This window comes from Aptenodytes patagonicus, chromosome Z (assembly GCF_965638725.1).
Source record: "Aptenodytes patagonicus chromosome Z, bAptPat1.pri.cur, whole genome shotgun sequence".
Taxonomy (NCBI): domain Eukaryota; kingdom Metazoa; phylum Chordata; class Aves; order Sphenisciformes; family Spheniscidae; genus Aptenodytes; species Aptenodytes patagonicus.
The window spans coordinates 59,671,229-59,696,899 of NC_134982.1; the positions used below are offsets into that span (position 1 = coordinate 59,671,229).

At 41.1% G+C, this 25,671-nt stretch overlaps 1 protein-coding gene across 1 annotated transcript in view; it reads right to left on the reverse strand.

The window, feature by feature from the left end:
* Nucleotides 1-17,605: 17,605 nt before the first annotated feature.
* Nucleotides 17,606-25,671, reverse strand: part of LIX1 (limb and CNS expressed 1) — a 30,937-nt gene continuing 22,871 nt past the window's right edge. Inside the window, 2 exon segments of the mRNA XM_076362952.1 lie at nucleotides 17,606-17,890; nucleotides 23,690-23,707. Coding sequence (XP_076219067.1) covers nucleotides 17,606-17,890; nucleotides 23,690-23,707 — 303 coding nt within the window.

A 25,671-nucleotide genomic window follows, 5' to 3' on the forward strand; every position in this document is an offset into this window, starting at 1 on the left:
TGCAATAACAATTTCAAACTTTCCTAGCAGCTTAAAATATCCTGCAGTGTCTGATGCAGATAAAATTGACCATGCGTTATAAAAGTAAGATTTCATGGAATGTGATGGTGACATTCATTATTTTCACTTACCACATATGGACTGCAGGAAGTTTGACTCTTAGAGTGAGTTCTTTATGACTCTGTATTTTTCACCTGTTCTCCATTAGCTGGAACATTCCTTCATCTGAGAGACTGGATTTTTTCCCAGTGCTGGAAGATGTTATCTTTCATTGCACTCTGAAATTTCAAACAATATTGTCTCATTAACCACACATTTTTGTATGCTTTTCATGCATCTGGACTTGTTTGCTAGATTTCAGAGTTCCTGTACCATGTTTCACCCAGTTACTTCACTCCACCACATGGTGGAGCAACAACTGGTGCTGTTGTTTGTGGCATCAGAAGGCAAATTGGAGATAAGTGAGGAAATCTGGACCTCCCTATTTCCTCCAACTGTCCTTGCAGTTTGGTCTGCAAGACTCAAAGCGTACTTGCAGGTTTGTGGAGGCAGGTGAGCATGGCTGTGTCAGCTGTTAACTGTTTAAATGTAGGATGCAATTCAGCATTGTTCGAAAGCACTGTTTAATCTTTCAAAACAAGTATATTATCTCTAAGATGGACTTAAGATGTCAGGTCTGGTCAGTGAGGGAGGCAGAGTGAGAATGGTCTACTGAAAAAGAAAGGTATAAACATAAGTTATTGTTCATCCCTTGATAAAGACATAACTTTGTTCAAATGAGATGAAGGGCCACACAACTACTACCTACCATAAAAGAGCCTAGTTTTAAACAACTGCAAAATTTACTGTGAAGTACTTGTTGCTGAACTGTAGTCTAAAATTTAAGCTTTCTTTTAAAAATACATGCTGGCAGGATTTTGTTTTTTTTCCTTATGGCACTAACATAAGACAAACTTGAAGTGACACAGCATTGTCTTCTTCAATTCATAGAAGGCCTGACACAATAGCTCTGCTGTACTGGGGGTGCTTCATTTTGTCAGACTGTACTTGCTTTTCAACCAAATAATTCCATTGAAATAATTTAAGCTTCTAACTACCCAGCTGCCCTCCTGTTAATATTTACGGTGTGTTCACATTTTGAAATTTGCTACATGCTCTGATGTGTGGGACCAGGATAACACTAATTTATTACCCAGTTAACTAAGACAAGGGACGTAAGATAAGGCAGTAAAGAAAGAGCAGATGCTGAACCAGACTCTCACTGGTTGCCTATAATAAGGATTGGGCCCACTGCTGCTCAGTTTGGTATAACGTGTGATAGCACCATCTGCCATTTTGATCACAACTACATCTGCTCCAGGGAAATGCCTTCCTTGTAACCGTCTCGTAAATCTGTGTGCAGAACAACATCTTTTAAAAAGCAGCCTAGGAATCAGTTCCTCTGAGCTTATTAGGACTTTAAAGGTGTTGACTATTGCTGTGTCTCTTCTCCATTACAAGCTGGTATTAAGTTGCATACATTAATCCAATCTCTATGATTGTGTAAGGTCTGACCTTTAATATATGTTTTATGCAAAATGTAAGATTTAGCATCTGAGGATGGACAGACTTTAAATATGGCCCTGCCAGAGTGAGAAAAAAAAAACAAACAGTTAAATCTTGCAACAGGCTAATAGCTTCTTCACAGAATAAACATGGGCAGGAAAACAGTCCAATGAGAAGATCAGACCTACCTTCCAGTTAAAAACATCAAATCTACAAAAAATCTCAAAAGTTGCACAACTCATTCTTGGTCCACATTAATGCAGAACAACCATTAATGAAAAAAGCAATGTTTTCTTTTGAAAAATAAGATAATGTTGCTGATAATGCTGAGCATGCAGTGCTAATGAGAGACGTGGGCTGTGCTAGGCTGTGTGGCTACCTGTGTGCCAGGCTCAATCATACTGGCACTCTTGCTACCTGTTTTTCTGTGTATTTTATTGCATGAGACAGCTCCATGTTTAGATTGGACCCACTTTTCACCCACTTAACACTCTGCTGATACCATAAAAAAACTGCAGTAAGTCTATCTGTGTCTACTCTCTAGGACTGACTGCTAAGTAGGAGAACCTTCTGTATAGTGATTGTGAGACAAAGAGGAAGACGTGGAGGAAAGGAATATAAAATTGAATGGACAGTGCAGTGTGTTCGGTAGATGAGAGAGTGGCAGGCTTTTATTCCCATGATGTATTATGTTCCTGAGGAAGAATTTTTATTTTTTAGAGGGTCCCCTTGAAATTATGGATACTGTGTTGCTCATTCAGCAGTGCTTTCACCAGTGAAAGTTACCTAACATTTAGCTAGTCTTTGTGGAAAAAAACAAATAGAAGTCTCTTCTTTGCATGATAAATCTCTGTGGGCAAGTGTTGGGTAAATAGTTTTTGTTCAACTAGAGCTATGAGAGCGCTCAAAGACTGAGTTTACAGGCAAGCAAACATTTTTTACTTCTCTTCTAGCCTTTAATTTCTAGTGTTAGGAGTGAGGATGGAGGAGAATCTGACAACAGTTGGCAGTTCCAACAGTATTCCTGATTAGCAGCTGGGGACAGGCCTTACTCTTGGGTGAGCTCCGAAAACCAGTGCAAACAGGAGGATAGAGAGCATGAAGTGAGATGCATTTTTGCTGTGCTGGCATCCATGAAAGATGGGCACGGAGGCAAGAGCATAAAGCACCTGGTGCATGTAGATGTTTCAGCTGAGATCACTGGGAAACCTGAGGCCATCTGCTGAGACAGTGACTGCTCACAAGCATGTGAGAGAAAATACTTAAAATGAGTCACAGGTCATGAAAGGAGAGTGAGCATGGGGAAGTCCTCATCAGGCACAGCACTGATTTTACTCTCTGGCACAGAGCTTAAAAGCAGTAAGCGAATGTTTGCCTGAGTTTTGCGTCTTGTTTTTTATTTGGAATGAAGATAATGGCTTCCAAGAGCTGTTCAGAGGCTGGTGTGTCAGCCAAACCAGCTGCCAGTGTTGCCAGCAGGGAACTGAATTGGTGTGAGCAGCTAACCCAACCAAATAACACCTGCTTTGGATTACATGGTATTTCATTTCTCTAGGAAGGAGAAAACCTATTAATTTTTTATTTTTTTGTTCTTCTCCCCTCCCTCTCTGTTAATCTGACTTTTTGTGAGAAGTGTTTTTCTGTAGTCAATGACACTGAGCTGCAAAAAGCTATTTTTGCCTGCTTGTTGCTAGGCTTTTCTTAATGAAACATCACATGCCACCTTCTTGTGAAGCTGTAGTGACAGGATACAACAGAAGAAGAAATACTGAAGTTCTAGTGTCAGCTGTTTTTTTATTTTCATTTTTTCTCTCACTAATGCTCCTTAATTAAAAATATAGAGAATAGCGCAGTAAGTTGGGAGAAGGACTGCCCGTGTTGCAAAGCAGAGTTGAATCTTTTCTTTTAGGCCCACCCTGGGGCTTTACTTCACTTTTAAAATTCTTTATTAAGGTGGAAAATAAAGAATTACTATGTGACTACTGTTACTGCCCTCTCCTGTGTCTGATGGTTAGATTTCTGTTTACTTGTTTGGGATAGCAGCTCCTATGTGGACTTTGCAAATGTTTTTAACCTCTCAAAAACTGTTCATTTTAAGAAAGCATTGCATTAGCTGTGAATGAAAGTACAGGGGTGTTGCAATGCAGTATGTAATCCCAGACTGAAGGTGGACTGCTCTTCATGCCACAGATGAGACAGCACTATTTTCTCCCTCACTTCTTCCTGCTTCAGCATGCCATTTTACTTCCTCCTGCTGGTACAAACTGTCACGACTACTGTGGGTGTGCCTTTTTCCACCTAGTAATTCCCATTGCCTGGCTAATATGTGCTGTCTGTTATTCTGTTCTCCATTCCCTTCTGTCCTTGCTCATTCCCACTATACTGACTCTAAAGTCTACCATCACATATTGCTCGTGTGTGTCTTTCATGTCTATGATCTCTAGTTTTCTGGTACTTTCTCGCCTCATCTGTCTGCCTGTAATTCATCCTTTCATATGCTACACCCTCTTTCACCACTTAAATCCTAGATAATGGAGTCCCCCCTCATGGGAGACTTTAACTACCCTGATATCTGCTGGAAGGACAACACAGCAGAGCTCAAGACATCTAGGAGATTTCTTGAGTGTATTGGTGACAATTTCCTGGCAAAGGTGATTGAGGAATCAACAAGGAAAGGTGCTTTACTGGACCTGGTACTTATGAACAAGGAAGAACTGGTCAAGGACATGAAAGTTGGAGGCAGACTTGGTTGCAGTGACCTTGAGATGGGGGGAGTACAGGATCCTAAGAAGAGGAAGCAGGACCACAGCTCTGGATTTCAGGAGAGCAGACCAAAGTCTTCAGAGATCTGCTTGGAAGAATCCCATGGGATATTGCCCTAGAGAGAAGAGGAATCCAGGAAAGTTGGCTGATAGTCAAGGACCAGCTCCTCCAAGCTCTGCAAAGACCCATCCTAAGAAGCTGGAAATTAAGCAAAGGGTGGAGGTCTGCAGTGGATGAACAAGGAGTTCCTAACTGAACTCACACATAAAAAGGATGTATATTAGAGGTAGAATCAGGGTCAGATGACCAAGAAGGAATGCAAAGTTGCTGTCTGATCTTGCATAGATAGAGTTAGAAAAGCCAAGGGCAACCTGGAGTTGAATCTGAAAAGTGATTTGAAGGTCAACAAGAAAGGACTCTGCAAGTACATACAAGAAAAGGAAGACTAGCCCCCCCTGCCCACCCCAGCAGTGGGCCCACTGCTGAAGGGGGTAGGGAAACTGGCAACAAATGACATGGAGAAGGCCGAGGTCCTCAATGCCTTCTTTGCCTCAATATTTACCAGTAAAATCACCCTTCAGGAATCCCAGGCCCTTAAGACTGGAAGGAAAATCTGGAAAAGTTTACCCCCAGTGGAGGAGGACCAGGTTAGGGAGCACTTAAACTTATTGGATGTACATAAGTCCATGGGGCCTGACAGGTTGCACCCATGAGTGTTCAGGGAGCGGGTTGATGTCATTGTGAGGCCACTCTTGATTATCTTTGAAAGGTCATGGCAATTGGAATAGGTTCTTGTAGACTGGAAGTAAGCAAATACCACTCTTATCTTGAAGAAGGGCAAGAGGGAAGATCCAGGGAACTACAGGCCCATCAACCTCACCTCAGTCCCTAGGAAGTTGATGGAGAAATTCCTTATAGAAAGCATTTCCAAACACACGAAAGAAAAAATGTGATCAGAAGTCAACATGGACTTACGAAGGGGAACTCGTGTTTAACCAATGTGATAGCTTTCTACAATGACTAGCCTGGTGGATGAGAAGAGAGCAGTGGATGTTGTTTACACTGACTTTGGTAAAGCCTTTGATGCTATCTCACACAACATCCTCATAGACTGGCTGACAAAGTATGGATTAGGTAAGTGGATACTGAGGAGGATTAAAAAATGGCTGGACACCCAGATTCAGAGGGTTGTGTTCAGTGGCACAAAGTCAGCTGGAGGCAACTCACTAGTGATATACCTCAGGGCTTGATACCTTGACAACAGTAACACTAATGGCTTAATACCCTAATAATAGGGCCAACGGTGTTAAAAATCTTCGTAAATGACCTGGATGCTGGGACAGAGTGCATCCTCAGCAAGTTCTCAGCTGATACAAAGCTGAGAAGTGTGGCTGACAAGCTAGAGGTTTGTCACTAAGTTCCACGAGGGGAAATGCAGACTCCTGCGTCTGGGGAGAAATAACTGTGGGCACCAGTACATGCTGGGGGCCAAGTGACCAGAAAGCAGCTTTGCCAAGAAAGACCTTAGAGTCCTGGTGGGCAGCATGCTGATCATGAGCCAGCAATGCATCCTCACGGCAAAAGAGGCAACCAGTATGCTCGGTTGCATTAAGAAGAGCCTTCCCAGCAAGTCTAGGCAAGTGATCCTTTCCCTCTAGTCAATACTGGTGAGATCACATCTGGAGTACTGTGTCCAGTTCTGGGCTCCTCAGTATGAGAGAGATATTGACTTACTGGAATGAGTCCAGTGCAGGCCCACAGAAATGATTGAGGAACTGGAGCATCTGTCATATGAGGCGAGATCGAGAGAGCAAAAGCTCATTCTCCCTTCCTCACGAGGGAGAAGAACAACCCAGCACCACCCACCCCACAGAGCCAGTGAGATGAGCATACGGCTGCCTCCAGCGTCCTCAGCCCCTCTCCCTTTTTGGTTACAGTGTGTGGGAAATCCAGTGTTCAGCTTGCAGAAGAGGAGGCTCAGAGGGATCTCATCAATGTGTATAAATACCTGATGGGAAAGAGTTAAGATGGAGCCCTGCTCTTCTCAGCAGTCTGCAGTGACAGGACAAGGGGCAATGGGCACAAACTGAAACACATGAAATTTCACGTGAACATAAGGAAACAATTCTTTATTGTGAGGGTGACTGACCACTGGTACAGGTTGCCCAGTGATGTGTAGTTTCCTTCTTTGGAGATATTCAAAACGTGTCTGGACACGACCCTGAGCAACCTGCTGTAGCTCACCCTCCCTGCTCAGGGTGGGTAGACTAGGTGATCTCAAGAAGTCATTTCCAACATAAAGAATTTTGTGATTCTATGAAAACAGGGCTGTAATTACTCAATCTTCCTGCATCAAGGAGAGATTAACTATAGCCAGTGGTACCTGTGAAACATTTTGGGGCTCATGTAACCCCTGCCCTCTGTTTCCTTTGTGACATATCTTTCTTCCACCTACCTTTCTCTGTAGTCTCTTCCTAGTAGCTACCAGTGCTACTACCAGTAGCTTCCAGCTGCCCCTTTTCCTGAGAGGTGCATGGTGGGAGTTACAGTAGCCAGAAGAAAACTATCTTCAAAGGCTCTATTTGGGTTCTTCTTAGTGCTTCCTTTGCTATAGCTCTGACTGTTGGTGTCAGAGATAGTTTAGATCTAGTCAGTTTGTACACTCTAATTTAAATTCCCCAGACACTAATAATTTCCTGTCCCCTTCTTCCTTTCCTGTATCTATCGGTTCCAGAATTTAATGTTAGAAATTTTTGTCTTAATGTTAAAAAGTTTTTCCTACTGTGTAACTTAGACCTCTCCTTGAACCTCTCAGATGTGGTAATCAGCTTCTCTTTAAATTGAAGTCTAAATGGTTAAATTCTTCACTATTCATGATAGTTGATAAGATGAAAAAATATTACCTCTGTGTTTCTGGGGAGAATCTGGGGTGTAGGGATCATAAAAAGTGTACTAGGCCATGCTAAGATTTCACCTAGCACACTATCCTTTCTCCAACAGTGGCCATTACAGTGTATCAAGAGAAGAATAAAAACAGTGGAAGCATGTTATGATACTCTCCCCTTTAAATGCTATTCCACCCTCTGTTTTCAGCTCAGTTGATAGCCTGATCTTGGTGCAGCTTGCTTATTTAGTGACCTCCTCTGGATCTCCCTTTTAGTACTTACTATCTGCCTTGAGTGTATGCAAGCCCTTGAAGCTCACAGCATCTTTTGGCAAGGGGCTGGGGAAATGTATTGCTGTGAAGGATGACTGTTGTTTGCGTTGTGGACAGAGTTGGGGTTTGGTTAGACTGCAGTCTCTCTGGGTCTCAAAGGAGGACCAGAAATGCTACAAAAGGTAGCAAGGGAATGCTGGGAATATTCAGAGATGTATGTTTAGAGATCTGTTCCAGAGGGAAAGCTAAGGAAGGAAAGCATTTTGAATGGAGACTTGAATAGAAGGAAGTATAAGAATGAAAGATATCCTTGGTTTCTCTTGGTGTGTTGGATATGTACTGGATTCAAGATTTGAGAGGTTGTTATTAAGAACCAAAATGGCACTGAAGAAAAGCTGAGTCCTACGTAGACTGCTTCTCCTAATGAGAACAACATGCAAGACACCTAATTTTAGGGTCTTTGCCAGCAAAATTGTCAGTATGTTTCATAGACCATTAGTCACCTGTCTGCAGGGTTTTTAAAACCTCCAGGCCATCATAGAGTAATCATCTACTCTAATCTATTGTCAGCCTGGATACTACATATCCCCTAGTTCTATGTGGAGCAATGTACCAGAAGTATTTTGGTTTCCTGAATGTAATTAGGGAACAAAGAAGTATGTGCTGTGACATGGCAATGTAGGCTTTCTCTTTGACCCAGGTAAAAAGAATAATTTCTAAAAGGTTTTCTCAAGAACACTCTCCATGTGATAAGCATATTCATAAAGAACAGGTAATGCAACTGGATGTTCAGTGCAATTCATATTTTGTGTTAAGTAGATAATTTTAGCAGATAAATTCATTATGCAAATAATGTCTTTTTGTATTTTTAAATAAATATTCTTATAAATATGTCAGTAGTTAATATTGATTGGTGAGAGTTGTATGACCAAGCAACTTAAAATAGCTTTAAGAAAGGGCCTATATTTGTGAAATACGTGTTGACTTAATGACCTTAAAACCTCTCTTGATAAGATTTATTATGTTGTTCTATGTCCTCTGGAGATAAGTTTATTTTCTGATTTTTTTAATTACTATTTTTTTAAAGGATGTGGTCTCTCAAATCTTAAACTCTAAGTGGCGTGGAAGAGATTTTTGTCAAAAGTTACAGCTCTGAGCTGTAATATCTTGAACAAATATAATAACTTGTAATAATTTGTAATAACTGAACAAAATATCTTGCAAAATTTGAATGTGGAAAATATTGTAGTGAACTCTTAAGAGAAACATTTCAGGACCATGAAGACAGAAGACTTTTGGCTTTTGTGTTCTCACTGCAGGTTGCACTGTTTTTTTTCCTCAGTCCTCTTTTTTGTAAATTCAGTCTATATTTATTTTTAATTCAATACAGAAATTTACTTTGGATCTAAAAGTGTGTCCTGTCACTGAAAAACAACTTATACATAGACAAATAATATTTGTACTTGCATGTTTGACAGTGTAAATGGGAAAAGTAATGAATTTGCAAGTGGATAAGACAGTAAGACTGAGGGATTTTAATTTTTTAAGTATATGTAATATCTATGTTGTATGCATAAAACGTAGTCTTATTTGTGAAAGGCCACCTCAGCTAAATCATAGCACTCACGTCTAGGAAAGCCCTGTTTGTCTTTCTGCAGAACTATGAAATAATCAAAGGGATCAATTCCTTCTCATGGGCAAAGATGGTGTAAATATCTCTGCTCTGGCATGCAATATATTTTCCTGAGAGTAATGATGTGGATTTTTTTGGTAGGGTCCTTTAGAAAATAAAAACAAACTTCCCTTTTCAGCAGGAGATGGTGTGTGATTTAATCTAAATGACTTTGTTTGCCTGCCTTTCTTATTTTCAGCTGCTTCAGGAGCATAATATGATGCAGTGCTGTGGACCAACTGACATTCCCTCATGGAAGTGTCTTTTCTTGACCTCTACTTTATTTACAGTGGTTTCTAATAAGTTATTGTTCAGCTGGACATGCCACAGAGTTAGCAGTCTAATGTTACTTTCTGGGCTTATCACAAGTATTGCTTTACAATGATTCGACACTTTTGCCAAGTGTAAATAAGTCATAAATTATTTGGAAGTTCTCTCAGGGTGAGATCACCAATTATGTCTGTATGAAGACATCAAGAATAATAAAACTATTCACACTACAAAATGTACTCTGTGTTATCCTGTTGTTCACGTTTATGCTGCAGGAGATACCCAGGAAATTACAGTTTTGTACCAAATTTACAGAAGCCAATCTATTAAAAAAAATAACAAACAAACAGCTGGTTGCTATGCCATTTATGAAGAAAACTCTCTTGTTACAGATTGTACACTTGTTACTAATTGTTACACTCCATTACCTTTCTAACCATCTTGAGCAGTTATTTCTGAGGACTTTTAGAATGCATATTTGTGAAATATCTCTGATTCCACATGAAAGAAGCCATTAAGAAGAAAGTGCACACGAAAGTCTTGTGTTGTGAGTTCAGATGGTCACAGAACTTTTTGTTATTTTTCTTAATTTATTGATTTGACTTGGTAATTTTCTCCTTTGTAGTGTACACAGAACCTCAGAAATTTGGGCTCCTGAGAGTTCTCAGTTCATCATCTAGTATGTTTTCAACATCTATATTATTTGTGTTGAATACATTTCCCTAACAGGTCAGCTATAAAATGATGACAGCAAGGATATGGGCATTTTTTGAACATTCCTCAAAACAGAGAAACAAAATCTGTGACTGCAGAAGTTTCTGCCCAAGGCAATTTGGAAAAATCCATAGCAGAGAACACTGAGAAAAAGATTGGCACTTCATAACAAGCCATAGCTGTAGGAAAGCTGAAAAGTCAGTGGGGGTGGGAGGAGAGGAAGGACTGAATTAAATACTTGTGTTTTTATTGATTGTTTTTACTGCTGCTCGTTCTGAGCAAAAACTTTAATGTGGAGAGCACTTGGTGTGAGGAACAGAACTGATTTAGCCAAACATAAATTAAGTCTTGTCCCTGGTGGTGGTGGTGGTGGTGGGGGCGGCACTTACTATGGTAAATGTGTTTTAAAACTCAGTCTACATTTTGTTAGAGAACAGATTAGGATTCAAGTACATGGGGAGGGCATGAGGTTATAGTTGTAATATTTTTTCTCAGCTTCATCTTAAATGAAACATCTTTCTTGCTGCAGTTGTGAAATATAATACTGCTTTTTTCCAGAATGTCTACAGTCAAGTGTGTTGATGGCTTTGGTATAAACAAAGAGATATCTCTTACTGTGCCACTAGTAAATGAATCTCTATCAGAAACTAGAAGAAAAAAAAAAGAAAATTTGCATAATTTTTTGGTGTTTCACTGATATTTCCATGTTTGCACAATCTTCTCATAGTCATTGCACTTATTATTTTAAGGACAAACTATGGCTAAGAATTAACTTACATACAAAGAAGTCTTTGTTTAGTGCTTGGGCAAGAAAACAGAGATGTAGAAGCTTTATATAAGGCCTTTAAGAAAATATTGACATGGAAAAGAGTTGATTGTGATCAAGAGAAAAATTTGCCTATAGCCTATCAGTGTTTGTGTCAACATAAAAATTTCATCTTTGGTAAATAAATAGTCATTGTAAAACAGTCAAACTGAATATGATGATTCTGTGGTAAAGGCTGGTCCCTTTTGATGCATTCCTTTTTATCCAAAAAATGGCTTCAAGAAGTAGTCTGCCAAGTGTGGATGATTCATTACCTTTGCATCTCATAAGCTAAACCTCTGTTTATTTGCATTATAAACTCACCATAGTTTAATCAGCCGGTAATGTTCAGAAGACCATCTAGTTCTATCTCTAGTGATGATCCTGCAAACTGTTAAAAGTTTGGTTCTGCCAGGCAGCACTTGCTATGTCAGTTGTCATTTTCCTGCCACTTTTCCACACCTGTTTCTAGAAGGACAGATTACAGCTTCAGATGCCAGAGTTCATCATCAGTTATGAAGGGCTGTTCTCAAAGTTCTTTGAGAAGTTGTTCAATACAGATTTTTCAACCATATTTTTTATTGTACTGTCAGAGTGCAATATGCTCTAACCCGGTTCTTTTATGTATTCTGCACAAGGAAGGCTTGTGTTTTAATGCCAAATTTATTTATTTGAATATATTTGACCTTACATGGGAATTTGATTTAGCAGAATGATACAACATGAAATGATAATACAAGCACACTATAGCAGTTTGAATGTACTGTTGGATCACAGTACAAACACGATTCCCATTGCTGGTGTCTGTATGCTCGTCATCAAGACACTAATCCCCAGTTACCAGGAAGACATATGTGGGTTGCAGCCAGGTCAAGCCAATTGTGTTTGTTGGTTGCTCAGTTTTTATACTCCGTGTTGGGCTGAGCAATGTGTATATTTCCCCCATGCTGGCCTGGCTGGCTTAGGAAGACATTCATACTTTTTTTGATTAACTTTGGGAAGGCCGTTTACACAACCAGTTGATCCACAAAAATGCTACAGTTGTTCATCTAAAACAAAGGCCACTCTCTGGTCCCCTTTGTGTTAAGTTCAACTTCCTTTACAACAGCTGTGGTCACTCCCTATATTCTTCCCTGAGCTTCATGAGGACATCACCTGTGCCCATCTCCTCTGTGCCATCTTCCATTGTAGGGGTTTGTTGATTGGTCACATGTATCCATGACCATTTATAAAATGGAACATCTGTATTGATTTGCATGGTTTTTTTAGAGAACCACATTTTCAGTACATGTTATGGGTTAACCCCGGTAGGCAACTAAGCACCACAGCTGCTCACTCACCTGATCCCTCAGCGGAACAGGGGAAGAGGAAAGGAAGAGAAAACAAGGAAAGTCATGGGTCAAGATAAAAATATTTTACTAAGTGAAAGAGAAGTGGGGGGAAAAAAGAAAGTAAACAAAACTAAAAAAGTGATGCAAAGGCAGTCACTCACCACCTCCACAGGTAGACCAATGCCCAGCCAGTGCCTGAACAAAAGATAGCTAAAACACCTAAACACCCCTCATCTCTATTTTATTGCTAAACATGATATTATATGACGTGGAATATCTCTTTAGTTCATTTGGGTCATCTGCCTGGTTGTGTTCCCTCCCTCTTTTGCACCCACAATATATTCACTGTGGGGGTGGAGTGAGAAAGAGAAGAGGCCTTGATGCTGTGCAAACACTGTTCAGCCATAGCTAAAACATTAGTGTGTGGTCAGCATTGTTTTAGTCACAAATCTAAAACACAGCACCACACAAACTGCTTTGACAAAAATTAACTCCATCCCAGCCAGACCTGGTACAGTATGTCATAAAACAGGCAATGTTCCTCTGTTTCTTATTATGCCACAGGATTCCAATACAAGCTTCCTCCGTGTTGCTGGCTGTTTTCAGGCAGAAAACCTCTCAATTTTTGCTTTGGGCAGTTGTCTCTCTATAGATCTCACAACACTGGCTGTCTTTTGCACGTGCTTCTCACTCCTATGCACTTATATATCAGAAAACTGATACACATGCTAACATGAACATAACTTGGTGGAGTGGAGTTGATTACTATTCAAGCATGACTTTTTTGTGCAGGGAAGAGCAAGAAGTGTGGGGGGAACGTCTGCAGTAGTAACACTGAATGAGCACAAATGTGTAATATTAACTGATTCAGCAGCAGAGGTAAAAAGACAGGAAAATTGTAACAGGAGCCTGTAGTAAAAGTTTACTGTGAACAAACATGTTTGATAAAATTAAGGCAGGGGATTGTTATCTGCATATTGCTATAAATGTTGCTGCTGGTGACTAAACATCACGTGAAATAATTTATGAACAAATAATAAGTGAGGGACTCTTCATTATTTATTTTAAAGCTAATTAAGCTCAAGTATCTAATTTCTGCAGAGCTCAGATAGAATGGAATAGAATATTTCAGTTGGAAGGGAACTACAATGATCATCTAGTCCAACTGCCTGACCACTTCAGGGCTGACCAAAAGTTAAAGCATGTTATTAAGGGCATTGTCCAAATGCCTCTTAAACACTGACAGGCATGGGGCATCGACCACCTCTCTAGGAAGCCTGTTCCAGGGTTTGATCACCCTCTCGGTAAAGAAATGTCTCCTAATGTCAAGTCTGAACCTCCCCTGCTGCAGCTTTGAACCACTCCCAGGCACTCTGTCACTGGATCCCAGGGAGAAGAGATCAGCACCTCCCTCTCCACTTCCCCTCCCCAGGAAGCTGTAAAGCGCAATGAGGTCACCTCTCAGCCTCTTTTTGTCCAAACTACACAAACCCAAAGTCTTCAGCTACTCCTCACAAGACATTCCTTCCAGTCTTTTCACCAGCTTTGTTGCCCTCCTCTGGATACATTCAAGGACCTGAACATCCTTTTTAAATTGTGGGGCCCAGAACTGCACACAGTATTCAAGGTGAGGCCACACCAATGCTGAATACAGCGGGATAATCACCTCTTTTGACCAGCTGGTTATGCTGTGTTTAATGCACCCCAGAATGTGGTTTGCCCTCTTGGCTGGCAGCAGGCACGCTGCTGGCTCCTATTGTCTACTGGACTCATAGATGTCCACTAGATCTTCCCCAGGGAATATAATGGAATATAAAACACCAAAAGAATTGCAGAGGTTTGCTGAAGAGTTTTGTTAATCCCAGAGGCTGTGTGCATTTACTGTGCTGAAGACATCAGCAATTCTTAGTGTGGGTAAAGAATGCTTTCCATTACCAATAGCTCACTAAGGTGAGTACTATTTCTACCCTTCAGCAAAGCTGCATTTTCTTCACTCATGCTGTTGCAAGAGGCTGCAGTGGGCCATATATGTGTCACAGGTATGATCATATCCCTAGCAGCTTCAGGGCACCATGGGAGTGAGAGTACACACAATTTCTTTTTTTCAAGGACTGAGCATGGTTTTAGTAACTATAAAAGAGTAGTGTTGAAGCCAAATAAAAGATCTTGCCTCTTAAAATTAAGCTAGTATAGCATAGGTATCTGATAATATCAACATATCGTTTACAGATCTTTATTATGCAAAGCCACATTTGCCCAGTTATTTGTCATCACTTCTGAACTAACTCTACACAATCCATTCTGTTCAGGGTGTCAGATCTCCTGATACAACTTCATCTCTGTCTAGTGGAAAAATCTGAAAGATATGTTTACCATTCTCTCCTCATGTAGCTAAAGATTTCAGGTGAAGGAGCAAGAGGGCAACATTTCCGAGACTGTGGATGCACAGTAAGATGACTGTACATCTTCCTAACATCTGGCAAATAGCTGTACTGTATTATATAAATGTGGGGAGGGTGTCTGATAGATTCTCTCTCCACACAGTTACTTCCAGAAATTACAGGTACCCATGTATCTCCTGAGTGTAACATCAAAGTAATGTATGAAGTATAATGAGGAGATAAATGATGTAATCAGACACCACCTGTGCCGTGTATAGGCAATAATGGATTTCAACTTGTAACAATAGACTGTTTATGTTCTGGCACCCCAGGTAGGCTGTTAAGGCTACAACACAAAGTTCCCATCAAAAAGTGATTAGGTGTTCAGCTGGAATGGCAGCCCTGGCATAGTAATGTCTAACGATGGGAGGAACAGCATGGAGAGACATATCTAGGTTCCTGAGTATAGTCAGTGCTGATCATGAACAAGCTATAAGGTAAAAATACGGTGGGAAGAGACAGGAGTTGGTTGAGAAAAGAATGCAAATAGGAAAGTGGACAGAACTTGTTAACACCAGGTGAATTGTGTCCAGTCAAAGGTAGCCTCCCTTTTGTATCTTCCCATTAGCTCAAAGAGAGCACAGAGACCTAGGATTTGGCCTCTGTTTATCTTTATTTGTCTGTGGTTTTGTGTGTTGATTTCTGTATAAAACATTTGAGATGAAGTAGTTAATAGGAAAAGTAAAGTTTGAATGCTGAAATAAGTATCAGCCAGTCCATTGCAGTGTGATTGTTTATTTCCTCATCTGATCAACAAACAAACAAAAATCAAAACAATCCAGGTTTTTCCAGTACTTTGTCTATAATCTGCTGTTTTATATAGTTTAGATACTACATTGATGGGAGTCAAACCCCTACCTAAATTACTCAACTTAAATACACAAGACAGTATGTACAATTTATTGATGCAGTATAAAAATGATTTTCACTTTATTGTTATGTATTTGAAATGTTCTGAATGAAAGGTATTTTTATAGTCATCCAGGCAAAATATTAAAAATTAAGACAAAATACTCTCCCAGTTAATAAAATGTGTTTTTTGAGGAATAGTCAGCCAGCTACATACACGCTTTTGATGAGTCATTGAAAAGGAAAAAAAAAAAAAATCAGAGTTTTCTACTATCTGGTGTATTGGTCAAGAGCTCACTCCCACCTATTTTCCATCCTACATAATAATATTTCTTCAGTATGAATTTCTGCTCTTGGGACTTGTTGGTTCCTGCCAATAGATTGAGGTAGTTCCTCAGTGGGCATAAATAAAGAACCCAAGAATCTTGGAGTCCATGCCACTATCAGTTTAGGCACAGATCTCAGATTGCTGGAGAGGGAGGCTTCTTTCCTCCTGAAACTCCATGTTCAATAGACAAGAATTAAACAAACAAAAATCACAGAAAAAAAATCAGCAATGGCTGTTTCTTTTCCTTCACAAATAAACATCCACCCCCAAGTTTCCAAAATTCTGCATTATTTGTGTTCCTTTTTAAGCTGTGCTTGCTGTGGGTAGGCTCTATGGGCAGCTTGGCTCCACCAGTGCTGGAAGTGCATCCCATACAACCATCGCATATTCTTTCTCAAAGAGCACAAGAAGCTTTGGAGGTCACAGTTTTCCCACACCCATTAGCACTGGTGTGACTGGTTTTGCAGCAAGATCATTACTGCTGACCAGCGCTCTCCTCTTTTTTATTTCAGAAGTGATGTAGTTGCGTCCCCATTTCTACAAGAGACAAAAATGAACTCTTTCCAGCTCCTTCTCTACTAATGGAACAATTGTCCTTTTTATGTGGAAATACACAATGTTTAAAGAATATTTTAATGATGCTAGGAGCTACTACTGAGGCCACTGAGATTACTTAAACTAAGAGCACTGCCAGGTGTCCATTCTTCTGGCAGAAGCTATTAGAAAGCATAATTAGAAAGAAACTTGTTCACGTTAATTGTCCGGTGTCTTAGTCCATTTCTGCCTTCATCATCAGCTGAAATAGCATGCTGGGTAACGTGAATGTGTGCCTCATCTAGACACATGCTGCTGACTGTGGTCCAGGGCAGTAACTTCTGGCAGAAGAATTGGGCTGACAGTTGGTATGGGGAAAGTAAAGATCTTGAATCTCAGTAGCTATTTGTTTCAGTGGAAGTGAGTCAATGCTCTCTGAAAGGGCAGAAGAAGGGGAAAATGTTTCCTGGTGAAAGATTCTACTTGATAGTAGAATCAGAGCATAACAGTTTTCCAGTCTGCCAGTCTGACTGGCAGACTATTATCATAAAGCATCTGTTATTAATTCTCAGCAGAGCATGGTCAATCTAATAATTTTAGCCAGTCTTTACGTTCGTACAGCTTGATAATATCACCTTGACTTCAACAGAGGCTGAAAAAGGTGGAATCTGGAGTACTAGTTGTATGCTGCAGCTTTTTTGCTTGGAAGACTCTTGCTACCCTTGAATAAACAGACTAAATGAACTTCAGCAATTGCACCTTCTAGCAGTGCCAGGAGGAAACACAGTTGCTGTGAAAGAGTCTGGAACTAAAAAGACACCAGCAGGCCCTTTTTTTTGTCTTTTATTTCTAACAGTCTGTAGGTTCTGACCACAATTTTTATATCTTCAGCAAAGAAGATATAGAGTCTTTGTGCAGAACACTTCAATTTCCAGAGTACCATAAAAGTTTTCTGTGGCTTGCTTCTCTTCAAGTTTACCTGTAGCTTAGTACCAGTACTACATCAAATATCCATGGTAGATTTTACTTGACCTGAAGAATATTTCTATCCACTGAAAAAAAAAAAAAAAATACATCAGTGCTTTTAGATACAGAAATTAAAACAGCCATGGAAAAGAATGTTACAAATTTACACATGGGGTCTTTTCAACTGAGAGGAGTATGTCATAGTTCAAAGTCAAACGCCTTCTTCAAGGTTAGTGGTAGCCATGTAAAGCCAAGCTCATTTGATCATTCCATGAGGAAGAGTTAACTTGATCACTGTAGATCTGACTCAGGGCTAAGCTCAGTATTTCTTTCTTTTCTTTGTAAAACCTCAGTTCCTGCCCAGCTTTCCTGGCTTCTTCCAGTTCCCTAAGTGCAACTTGCAGCTCTTGGGATATAATTCCTGGAGATTCTTGCTCCTTCATAATCCAGTCCAGGGCCATGTGACTTCTCATCCTTTCATCTAAGGAACACTGGGAGTAGGAGGAAATTACTTCCTATTGTTCAGGAAAGTAGCAACAAACATGAAAGTTAGTAACAAATATCTTTTGGTTCATTTTTTTGTGTTTTGTTTTGTTTTTTAAAATTATTTTAACAAAACAACTTCCAGCAGAACCATTCAGTTCTGGGAAAAAATTACACAGCAATCCTTGTGTAACATTCTACACATCTTTCAAAAGCTGCTCATTAAAAGGGAATAAAATACCCATTAGATATTGAATTACTTTATAAGATGTTAAAAATGTTAAGCTATAACTAAATCTGTCTATGAAGACTTATCTTGAAGAGTTGTAATATTTTAAGTGCTAAATGTGATTTTATTCCCCTTGGACAACTTGGAATACATAATTTTTCTGTAGAATGTAACACAGTGCATCATTTAAGAAGATAAAAAATGTCTTTAAATTGTTCAACCTAATACATTTCTAAATGTTTTCAGAAAAATGGAAGATAAAACATGCTGGGTTTACAGTTTTTACTCAATTTTTACTGAATTTTCTGCCTGTTTCCCAATAGATAAAAGTGAGAAATATTTTGGGGCTCCTGCAGTGACGGCAAGGGCTAAGTACAGAAAATATAAATCTATTTTAAAATTTAACTTTGCCTGAAGACTAGTATAAATTAAAACAAACGAAGAACAAATTAATTCAGAACTTCAAAGGAAATTCTTTGCATATTATAACCTCAGGCAGTTAACCACTCACACAGCCAAGTTTTTGATGTGATGTCCTACCTGCAAAATGGGAGCATGCCGATTACTGATTGACTCTTCAAAACCCACACCTTTGCATTTAAGCAACAAAAAAATAGGGCAGATTTGGTGTTTAAAGATGATACCATAAAGAAACAAAATTGATTCCAATCATATTAAGAGGTGTAATGAAAGACCTATAGCCAGCCAGCTGGAAGCTAGTATTTCCTCTTTCAAAGCAAGTAGAAAATGCATGAGTACTGAGAAATATTCATATTCTAAGCAGTATGGGTTTAATATTGATCTCTAAAGGAACTTTTACTTACTTTTAGGTAACCACTACAACCTTGTCTGTAGTCATAGTGCTGGCATAATTAGAGCTTTTTGACAATCAGATGCTAACGTGAAAATATTGCTAACTGCTGGTCACTGCACTGAATATTTTTTCTATTTTCTGTGCATTGCTAGTATGGTAGTTTAAATTACTTGCTTTCTAATCTTCATTTTGATATGCCCAGCTACTCATAGCAAAAAAAAATTGAATTTGATCAATTTCCAATGGTATCTAAAATTAACCTTAAATCTTTGCCCCAAACCATTGTTGTATCAGTTTTAATAACTTCTGAACTTTGAATTGAGAAGGGCAACTATCACAGAAAAAATGCTATCAACTAAATTAAGTAACTACATTTTTACATAAGCAAAAAATGCACACAAAAAAGGAGTGGCAAATATGCACAGAAAAAGGGAGTGGCCTCTGTTGGGAGTGGCATCGGCAGTTTGTGTGGCAGTTCACAGAGAAGGGAGTGCAGAAAGTGCAGTGCATGCTGCCAGTGATTGGGCTGCTGCCTACTTTGCTCACCTGCAGGCTTAGGCTGCAGGCCCATTGGTCATCCCCACCTTGCTGGTGGCTGTGCAAACCTACCCAGCAGCTTGAGGTCACCAAGGAATTGGAAGGGCTTATTAGGCAGTACTTTAAGGTTGTAAGAAGCACGTTGGTAGAGACCAAGCAGGGACTGTGCTCTGCAGCAGCTGGGAACCATCTACCTAGCCAAGCTAGCCTGAGATGAGTGGAGGCAGCCACCCAGACAGTTTCTTGTCAGGGAACCTGCTGCACAGGTGGAGGCAGCAAAATCTGTCCCCACAGTCCTGGGTGGAGGAGGGTGGAAGCTCCATCTGTACAAACTGTGCTCCGGCGGAATTGCTGAGCACAGCTGATTGGGTGAGCTGAGTGGGTGGAGGAGCTGCAGGAGGAAGTTAGCAGGCTATGCTTTTTTAGGGAGGGTGAACAAGAAATAGAGTATTATTTGAGACTTTGCAAGAAGAAATACTGGGGCCCAGTGGCACTGAACTCCAAGGACTACCAAAAAAAGAGCTTCAGCAGCAAAAAGACAACATGTTGGAACATGAGGCACCATAGCCTCTGGTGAACCTGTAGGAACAGGGTATCACTTCACTCCCCTTCCTTGCATGTACCAACCAACAACAGATATAAAACCTTGGCAGTGGACAAAACCAATGAGCAAGATTCACAGGGAGAAACTGCACACACTAAAAGCTACAAAAGAAAGCAGCAAGTGCTAGCAGTGGGTGACTCCCTGCTGAGAGGCACCGAGGCACCCATCTGCCGGCTTGATATACAGTCATAGGAATCACAGGAACTCGGTAGGAAAACTCACATGACTGGAAGACCACAATGAATGGCTACAAACTCTTTTGGAAATATAGGAAGGGAAGAAGAAGATGTGGAGTTGCACTTTATGTAAAAGAGAAATTTGAGTGATAGCAGTGAGCTATGAAGACCACGAAAGTTCTATTGAACGCCTTTGGGTCATCATTAGAGGGATCACCACCACGGGGGATCTTATGGTAGTTAGCTGTTATTGACCACCCAATCAGGATGACAAGGCTGACGAAACCTTACCCTGGTTGCTCAAGGAAGTCTTGGGCCAACAGAATCTGATCCTCATGGGTGACTCAATTACATGGACATTTGTTGGAAAACAACATAGCAGTACACAGGTTGTCCATCAAGTTCCCGGAATGCATTGAGGACTGCTTCCTGCTACAGATGCTGCATGTCAACTAGGAACAGTGCATTGCTAGATTTACTGCTCACAAACAGAGAAAACTTACTTGACAATATAACTACCAATGGTAGACTTGAATACAGTGATTATAAGACTGTGGAGTTTAAGATCCTGCTATTGCACGCTGAGGACCAGTAGAAGGACAAAGATCCTGGATTTTAGAAGAGCCAACTACATTATGCTCAAAGCCCTGCTGCAAGGGATTCCATGGTGTGCTGGTTTCGGCAGGGATAGAGTTAATTTCCTGCCTAGTAGCTGGTACAGTGCTGTGTTTTGCATTTAGGATGAGAACAAAGTCGATAACGCACCGATGTTTTAGTTGTTGCTAGGTAATGCTTACACTAGCCAAGGACTTTTCAGTTTCCCATGTTCTACCGACTGAGAAAGCTGGAGGTGCACAAGAAGCTGGGAGGGGGCACAGCCAAACTGGCCAAAGGGACATTCCATACCATGTGACGTCATGCTCAGTACATAAACTGGGGAAAGTTGGCCGGGGGGGTTGCTGCTCGGGGACTGGCTGGACATCGGTCGGCGGGTGGTGAGCAATTGCACTGTGCATCACTTGCTTTGTGTATTATATTATTTTTTTTTTTTTTTTTTAATTTCAATTATTAAACTGTTTTTATCTCAACCCACGAGTTTTTCTCACTTGTGCTCTTCCAATTCTCTCCCCCATCCCACCCCGGGCAGGGGAGTGAGTGAGCGGCTTTGTGGTGCTCAGTTGCCGACTGAGGTTAAACCACGACACATAGGAAACGTCCACTTGCAAAGGAACTTGCGAGTCCTTGGAGTTATTCAAGAACAGCTTCCTGGAAGCACAATAACAATCCATCCCCTTCAAAGGGAAAAGAAGGCAGAAGACCACCCTGGCTTAACAATGAGATTTTGGTTAGGCTTAAAAGCAAAAAAGCAGCATACTGGCTATAGAAATGTGGCCAAATACCCATCAAAGACTACAGGAATGGGGATGGAAAAAAAAAAGAGATGTTGTAGCGGCTGTCTACTACCAATGACCCAGCCAGAATGTAAGCACTGATGAGTTATTCTATAGCAATTAGGATAAACTTCTGGATCAGTAGCCCTTGTCCTTATGGGAGATTTCAACTTCCCAGACATCAGCTGGGAATACCATACTGCTCTGACAAGCAAATCTGGGAAATTCCAGGAGTTTGTTGAAGACAATTTCTTGTCACAAGTACTTAGTGAGCCAACTAGGAAAGATGCCCTCCTAGACTAGTTGTTTGTGAACAGAGAAGGACTCGTGCGGGATGTGATGGTAGGTGGCTGTCTTGGCCGCAGTGATCATGACATGGTTGAGTTTAAATTTTTTGGCGTAATGAGAAAAAAGGACAGCAGAGTTGTTACCCTGGACTTCAGGAGAGCAAACTTTAAGCTGTTCAGGGAGCTATTTAAGAGAGTACCCTGGGAATCTGCTTTTGAGGGCTTAGGAGTCCATGAGTGCTGGTCAGTCTTTAAGAACCACCTTTTAGAAGCACAGAAGTAGGTAATCCCATTGTGTCAAAAGTCAAGGAAGCGGGGCAGAAAAGGAAACTCCTCATGGATCTCAAGAGGAAAAGAAATTGTATGATCTCTGGAAGCAAGGTCAGGCTTCACAGGAAGATTACAGAGCCATGGTTCTGTATATGCAGGCAGAAAATACAAAAGGCCAAAGCTCAATTAGAGTTGAAACTGGCCAGTGTTGTTTCAGATAACAGGAAGGTTTTTTTTAAGTATGTTAATAGCAAGAGGAGGCCTAAAGAAAACATTGGACCAATACTTATTGAAGATGGTCATCTAACTAATAGGGATGAAGAAAAAGCAGAGGCATTCAATGAGTTTTTTTTGCCTCAGTCTTTAATAATATTAATAGACCTTGGGCTGCCCTGTCCTCTGAGTTGGAGGACTATGAGTGTGGGAACAGTGACTTTCCATTTGTGGACACTGAAATTGTAAGGGACCAGCTGTATCAGCTGAATGTTCACTAGTCCATGGGACTGGAAGGGATTCATTCCAGAGTACTGAAGGAGCTAGCGGATGTTACAGCAGGACTCCTCTCATTCATCTGCCAAAGGTCTTGGGAGTCTGGGGAGGTCCCCGCTGACTGGAAGCTAGCCAACATTCTCCAATTTACAAGAAGGGCATGAAGGAAGACCCAGGAAACTACAGACCTGTTAGTCTAACCTCAGTTCCTGGAGAAATTATAGAGAAGATTATACTGAGTACTATTGAAAGGCATTTAAAGAATAATACAATCATCAGGCACAGTCTACCTGGGTTCACAAAAGGCCAGTGCTGTTTAACTAATTTGATATCTTTCTATGATAAGGTCACCTGCCTAGTGAATGAAGGGAAGGCGGTGGATGTCGGTTTTCTGGATTTTAGTGAGGCTTTTGATACTGTCCCTCACAGCATCCTTCTGGACAAGTTGTCCAACTGTGAGATGAGCAGGTACATGGTGCACAGGATGATGAACTGGCTGAAGGGCAGTGTTCAAAGGGTTGTAGTCAGTGAGGCTACATCTGGCACCAGTCACCAGTGGTGTTCTTCAGGGCTCAGTTCTAGGGCTAATTCTGTTCAATATTTTTATCAGTGATCTGGAAGCAGGAGTTGAATGCACCATTAGCAAGTTTGCTGGTGATACATACTGGGAGGAAACCTTGCAGAGGGATCTAGATAGATTGGAGCATTGGGCAATCACCAGTGTCATGAAATTTAAGAAGAACAAATCCTGGATTCTGCATGTGGGATGGAGTAATATTGGACAGAAGTATAAATTGGGAGAGGAGTGGCTGGAGAAAGGGAGTGGCCCTGCAGAAAGGGATCTGGGGGTACTGGTCAGCAGCAGGCTCAATATAAGTCAGCAGCGTGCCCTGGCAGCCAAGAGGGCAAATCGCATCCTGGTGTGCATCAAACACAGTATAACCAGCAGGTCAAAAGAGGTGATTAACCCACTGTATTCAACATTGGTGTGGCCTCACCTTGAATACTGTGTGCAGTTCTGGGCCCCACAATTTAAAAAGGATGTTCAGGTCCTTGAATGTATCCAGAGGAGGGCAACAAAGCTGGTGAAAAGACTGGAAGGAATGTCTTGGGAGGAGTAGCTGAAGACTTTGGGTTTGTGTAGTTTGGACAAAAAGAGGCTGAGCGCCAACCTCATTGCGCTTTACAGCTTTCTGAGGAGGGGAAGTGGAGAGGGAGGTGCTGATCACTTCTCCCTGGTATCCAGTGGTAAGACATGTGGTAATGGTTCAAAGCTGTGCCAAGGGAGGTTTAGACTGGATATTAGGAAGCATTTCTTCACTTACAGGGTGGTCAGGGTTCCAGGGTCAAACCCTGGAACTGGCTTCCTGGAGAGGTGGTCGATGCCCCATGCCTGTCAGTGTTTAAGAGGCATTTGGACAATGCCCTTAATAACATGCTTTAACTTTTGGTCAGCCCTGAAGTGGTCAGGCAGTTGGACTAGATGATTGCTGTAGGTCCCTTCCAACTGAACTATTCTATTCTATTCTATTCTATTCTATTCTATTCTATTCTATTCTATTCTATTCTATTCTATAAGAATCTTGCTAGGGCATGCAGAGATGCAGTCAGGAAGGCTCAGCTAAAACTGAAATTGGCCAAAGATGTCAAGAACAACAGGAAACGAATCTTCAGACACATAAGCAGTAACCAGAAGCACAGGGAAGACATAGGCCAATCACTAAACAGCACAGAGAAACTAGTTACTAATGATGTTGCCAAGGCAGAGTTTTTTAATAGCTTCTTTGCCTCTGTCTTTACCACTGTAGCTGAACCCCAGATCATGGAATCAAGTAGCTACAACAACACATGTATTAACACACCCATAGTGGAGGAAGGACTGGTCTTTGACATCTTGCAAGGGCTCAACCCACATAAATCTATGGGCCTGGACAGAATCCATCACAGGGTGTTAAGAGAAGTGTATGACATTGTTGCTAGGCCACTGTCTATAACCTTTGAAAAGTCTTAGAGACCAAGGGATATCCCTGATGACTGGAAGAGGGCATATGTCATATTGCAAAGGAAATGAAGCAGGTGTTTGGGAAAAGCCAACACAGATTTATCAAAGGCAAATCATGCCAGACTAACCTGACCACCTTCAACAACAAAATAACATTTTGTGGTGACATGGGGAGAGCAGTGGATGTTGTTTACCTGGACTTAGCAAAGCATTCAACACTAGTTCCCCACAGATGATGGGACTGAAAGCACCCTTATTGACTTTGCTGATGGTACCAAACTGGGTGGCGAGCCAGACACATCAGAAAGGAGAGCCATCTTACAGAGACATCTGGACAGACTGGAAGAGTGGACTAGCAAGAATTGTATGAAGCTTAACAAAGTCCTGCACCTGGGATGACATAACCAAAGAGCCCAGTACAGGCTAGGATCTGTGTGGCTGGGGAGCAGCCTTGCTGAAAGGGACCTGGGGGTCCTGGTGAACAACAAGATGATCTTGAGTCTGTAGTGTGCTGCTGCAGCAACAAAGGCAAATCAGATCCTGGGCTGCATCCACAGGGACATTACTAGCAGAGATAGAGATGTGATCATCCCATTCTGCGCAGTGCTTGTCAGGCCACACATGGAGTATTGTGTCCAGTTCTGGTCCCCACATTCAAAAAAGCTGCAGATAGACTGGATAGCATTCAAAGAAGGGTCACGAAGATGGTCAAAGGACTGGAGGACCTGCCCTATGAGGAAACACTAAAGGAATTAGCTCTTTTCTCCCTGCAGAAGAGAAGGCTCAGGGGGACCTCCTCACAGTATTCCAGTACTAAAAGGGTGGCTATAAAGAAAACGGATACTCTCTTTTCATAAGGAGCCACATGGAGAAGACAAGGGACAACAGGTACAAGTTTCACTGAAAGAGGTTTCATCTAGATATAAGAAATTTTTTTTAAAGTGAGAACAATCAATCACTGGAACAACCTCTGCAGGGATGTGGTAGAATCCCCATCACTGGAGGTTTTCAAGA